The following is a 4,516-nucleotide window of genomic DNA, read 5'->3' as shown; positions in this document are numbered from 1 at the left end:
CAAAGTTATCAATATCAACACAACGCTGACAGTCAGGTTCGTGAATTCAAAACGAATGGGAGAAACAATTGCCGTTTGTAAATTACATAAAAAAACACAGACGTTTTCGCTGATCTAGTTTTGGTTCATAATCGTTTGAAAGTAAGTTTTCACCAATCTAAATCGAATCATCTTCTTCAAAGTGTTGAATTATTTCAAAAAAATGAGTTTGGTTGTGAAATCGGTGTCAACTAAACCATATGATGGTCAAAAACCTGGCACTAGTGGTTTGAGAAAGAAGGTTTGTCACATTTTATCAACGTAATATTATAATACATGTTCAATGTAAATCGATGTAAACAATTCAAACTCTTAAAACTTATTCATTTTTTGGTCGTTAACTCTTCCGGCTTAGGTGAAAGCTTTCCAAGCTGAAAATTATACAGAAAATTTCATCCAGTGTATTTTGGATTCGAGTGAAGGTGCTGTTGCTGGTTCTTCATTGGTTGTTGGTGGCGATGGACGTTTCTTCTGTAAAAAAGCCGCCGAAATTATTGTCCGAATCTGTGCTGCGAATGGAGTTTCAAAGTTATATATTGGAAAAGATGCCATTCTATCAACTCCAGCTGTATCAAGCTTAATTCGCCATAACAAAGCTTATGGTGGTATTCTATTGACAGCCTCACACAATCCCGGCGGTCCAGACAATGATTTTGGCATAAAATTTAATTGTGAGAATGGTGGACCAGCTCCAGATAATGTTACAAATAAAATCTACAAGCTGTCAACAAAAATTGTTCAGTATAAAATCGTCGAGGGACTGGAAATTGATTTAACAAAATTAGGTGTTAACAGCTATAGCGTCAATGGAATGCCATTCAGTGTGGAAATCATCGATCCAGTCGCTGATTATGTGTGTCTTATGAAGGAGATTTTCGATTTTGATTGCTTGAAAGTCTTTGTCAGTGGAAAAAAAATTGGTTCACCATTGAAACTTCGCATCGATTCATTAAACGGAGGTATGTGATACATCCTCATATTTATCTCTCAAATTGCTGGATAAAAAACACAATTTTATCTTTTGATAACAGTTACCGGCCCTTATGTAAACGAAATCTTTCTTAATTGCTTGGGCGCAACTCCGGATAATGTTGTACATACAACACCATTGGAAGATTTCGGTGGATTACACCCAGATCCAAATCTTACATATGCAGCCGATCTCGTTGAAACGGTTAAAAACGGTGACTATGATTTGGGCGCTGCATTTGATGGTGATGGTGATAGAAACATGATCATTGGAAGAAACTCATTTTTTGTTACTCCAAGCGATTCATTAGCTGTACGTTTAACCTCAATTCTTGATGTGTTCATTCTGTTCTTCAGTGATAATTCTATAAAATTTTTCGTTTGCTTATTTTAGATCATTGCCCACTATCTCGAATGTATTCCATACTTTAAAAGGAATGGTGTTACTGGATTTGCAAGAAGTATGCCAACTGCAGCAGCTGTAGATCTCGTTGCTTCCAAACAAAATAAGGAATGCTTCGAAGTACCAACTGGATGGAAATACTTTGGAAACTTAATGGATGCTGGTCTTTTGTGTTTGTGCGGTGAAGAAAGTTTCGGGTAAATTTATTTGTCATTCTCTTATTTCCATTACGTAACATTTTTTCTATGCGTGAATCATTCAGAACCGGTTCGAATCATATTCGTGAAAAGGATGGCATTTGGGCATGTCTTGCTTGGCTTTCTGTGATGGAACACACGGGAAAAGGTGTTGAAGAGATATTGAAACAACATTGGGCAACTTATGGACGAAACTATTTTACACGTTACGATTATGAAGAATGTCCACTTGAACCCTGCAACGAAATGATGGCGACACTTGAAAAGACCATTACCGAACCATCGTTTATTGGGAAAGAATACTCATCAGGCGGAAAAACATATAAAACTAAAATCGCTGACAACTTCAGCTACACTGATCCAGTTGACCAATCAGTTTCAACTAAACAAGTACGAAAATTATAACGAAAATGTAGAAATTCTCCAATTTTTTTTTAATATACTCCTTTGTGGTGTTTTTAAGGGTTTGAGAATTGTATTCGAAGACGGTAGCCGTATTGTTATGAGACTTAGTGGAACGGGAAGTTCTGGTGCAACCGTTCGGTACATTTGATCAAAACGATTTTTTTTTATTTATTTGAAACATTCTAATCGAATTTACATTTATTCATTTCAGATTGTACATCGATTCATATGAAAAAGACAATGTATTGGGTTTTGCAAGTCAAATGCTTGAACCGCTTATTCAAATTGCATTAGAAATTTCTCAGTTGCCACAATTCACCGGTAGAGACGCACCAACTGTCATCACATAGGATCGGTAAACATCACGCAAACACACACTCTCTAAAACAGTAAATGATACGCGCACACATAATAATAGTAGGAGAGAATCGCATGGATGTATCGGTAGCAGCGGCTTAAAGTCAATATTGTTTTAATAAACTAGCCTTTGAATTATTGAATGGAAATCATTGTTAGAGAAACATTTATGCTTAAGTTCAATAATCGAAATATCCTGTTGAATAAAGATTGTATTTTGTATTTGTTTGTCAAAATGAGAAATGGTGAAATTCTTTTGCCGGAAATTCCAGTGACTTTTTCTATCATACAATCGGCTTTATTGTCGATATTTATCACACAAAATACGTACAACACGTTACATAGCACAATTGGAATTGTGAAAATCAAATCGAAAATAGGGATAATTGACTCGCCATGTTTGGATAAGCATAGAAAAATTTGTGAAAAAACCGAAAAATGACTTTTAGCGATATTACTGAAATCTGTCGGCTTTGCTTGATGCCGCTCAATACGTTTTATATTGATTGTGCACTTGATAAAGAGTTCAACGATACCATTAAAATGGTTTACAACATCGATGTAAGTATTTTTTTTTTTCAAAATTTCTAGATTTGCGTTATATTCGTACATTTTCAAAATAATTTTCTATCATTAGATCAATGCAGTTGATGTGTTTTCAACAAAGGTATGTCTCATGTGCTGTGAAGTTTTGATGTACAACACAATCCACCATCATCGTGCTGTCATTCAATCCAGCTTCATTGTCGAAGCTCAAAATAGCTTGACTCGTGTTCAGCAGTTATCAGAACGGATCAAGAACAAGTTGCGAAAGTTTGGAAAAAAAAAATCGGAAAAAAAGTGTGAGAAACATACATTGCCCGATTCGCCTATCATTGATGTTGAAATGATTGAGGTTGAACCAATAAGTACGTCACATTCATTGTTTAATCTACTACCATCTGAATTTCTCATATCAATCGCATTTCATAACCTAGTGATGCCTCAAATGGATTATGAAATGGATATGGAAGTTATAAATGGCAATGGGGATTCGGAAATGATCGACAATTCTTCAAACACTGAAAAGGACACGCCATCGTACTTGACTGATTTTAATGACTGGAATAACTATGCTGATGATGTCATCGGTAACTATAAAACAAATTATAAATATGTAAATACGATTTTCTCGAAATTCCTATATAATTTATTGTATGTTTTCTGTTCACCATATATATAGGCCAGGACAATGTCAAACCGTCTCAATCACTTTTTCAGTTGGCCAAGAATTTTTGCTGTATTATAATGAAAAAGCAGAAAACCAACATCGATATCGAAGAAATAACACATAAAATGGCCTTACTTCGATTTAATGTTTAATACACTGTTTCTCGTACGATTTTTAAGGAAAAATTATATTGGTGGCATAAATGATATTGCACTTAAACATATTCTTAATTATAATTTATGTACGCCTGAACGCATACTAACGAGTATTTTGAGCAAAGCAAAAAAAAAATAATGGTGTTTTACGCTATAGTATTCTCTGTCTATTGAAATTAACTTTTTTAATTATCGAATACCGTTGTTAAAAATGAAAGTATTCATCCAATTTAATTTTCAACCAATTTAGCTATTCATCCAACATATTTTAATAAAATTGCCCATTATTGAATCAGAATTAATTGCATAATCATTGATCGTAAAATCTTCAAGCAGCAAGAGCAACGCATTTCAGGTTTCATATAAAAACCTAGTAAGTTGGCCGCACAACTGCACAAAAAATGTGTACGTATGTGGTGGTAATAAAACATAAAAAATGAATCGATTGATCCGAAAGCCTCATTCCATTTTCTCATATAAATTCCAAATATTATGCTTGCATGTGGCCCGCGTTATGTGCATCTTTCAATGGTTTCTCTTGATTGCATGTGACTACCTGAAATGTGGATGTAAATTTGCAGATTTCTTTGCGGATTCAACTATTTGAACCGGTTTAAACCTGGGACAACAAGACCGATGCTTTTTATGATTTAATTTACAATTTACGTATGTGTTCTATTCTGTCTGTTTCACTTTTCTTTTCGTCAGAAACTCACGGGTTGGTTATTGACATTTTCACTTTTCGTAATTTCTACGCGATGTCATGCCTTGTACCAATTGA

General features: G+C 34.6%; 2 protein-coding genes across 3 annotated transcripts; both read left to right on the top strand.

The window, feature by feature from the left end:
* On the top strand, positions 1 to 2,606 carry LOC116351082 (phosphoglucomutase). Its single transcript, XM_031783130.1, has 7 exons — positions 1 to 280; positions 395 to 998; positions 1,071 to 1,321; positions 1,403 to 1,608; positions 1,674 to 1,998; positions 2,072 to 2,151; positions 2,225 to 2,606. Exons 1-7 carry the CDS (start codon positions 203 to 205, stop codon positions 2,361 to 2,363), a joined length of 1,683 nt encoding a protein of 560 aa, XP_031638990.1. The 5' UTR covers positions 1 to 202; the 3' UTR covers positions 2,364 to 2,606.
* A 114-nt stretch (positions 2,607 to 2,720) lies between these two features.
* Positions 2,721 to 3,854, top strand: LOC116351083. Of its 2 annotated transcripts, XM_031783132.1 has the most exons (4): positions 2,721 to 2,931; positions 3,008 to 3,278; positions 3,348 to 3,500; positions 3,593 to 3,854. In XM_031783132.1, the coding sequence occupies exons 1-4, from the start codon at positions 2,809 to 2,811 to the stop codon at positions 3,730 to 3,732; spliced, it is 687 nt and encodes a 228-aa protein (XP_031638992.1). In that variant the 5' UTR covers positions 2,721 to 2,808; the 3' UTR covers positions 3,733 to 3,854. The 2 variants fall into 2 exon arrangements, with proteins under 2 accessions (XP_031638992.1, XP_031638991.1); XM_031783131.1 differs by having other exon boundaries at positions 3,008 to 3,500.
* Positions 3,855 to 4,516: the final 662 nt, after the last annotated feature.

This window comes from Contarinia nasturtii, unplaced genomic scaffold (assembly GCF_009176525.2).
Source record: "Contarinia nasturtii isolate CC-2019 unplaced genomic scaffold, AAFC_CNas_1.1 Cnas_scaffold_4662, whole genome shotgun sequence".
NCBI classification, from domain to species: domain Eukaryota; kingdom Metazoa; phylum Arthropoda; class Insecta; order Diptera; family Cecidomyiidae; genus Contarinia; species Contarinia nasturtii.
This window is presented reverse-complemented; position numbering and strand designations above follow the sequence as displayed.

Bases quoted from the DNA above. Each gene is read 5' to 3' on its own strand.
- LOC116351083 (XM_031783131.1), top strand. From the start codon at position 2,809: ATGACTTTTAGCGATATTACTGAAATCTGTCGGCTTTGCTTGATGCCG. The intron at 2,932-3,007 runs GTAAGTATTTTT...TTCTATCATTAG, and splicing joins AAATGGTTTACAACATCGAT to ATCAATGCAGTTGATGTGTT. The intron at 3,501-3,592 runs GTAACTATAAAA...CCATATATATAG, and splicing joins CTATGCTGATGATGTCATCG to GCCAGGACAATGTCAAACCG.
- LOC116351082 (XM_031783130.1), top strand. From the start codon at position 203: ATGAGTTTGGTTGTGAAATCGGTGTCAACTAAACCATATGATGGTCAA. The intron at 1,322-1,402 runs GTACGTTTAACC...TGCTTATTTTAG, and splicing joins CTCCAAGCGATTCATTAGCT to ATCATTGCCCACTATCTCGA. The intron at 2,152-2,224 runs GTACATTTGATC...TATTCATTTCAG, and splicing joins AGTTCTGGTGCAACCGTTCG to ATTGTACATCGATTCATATG.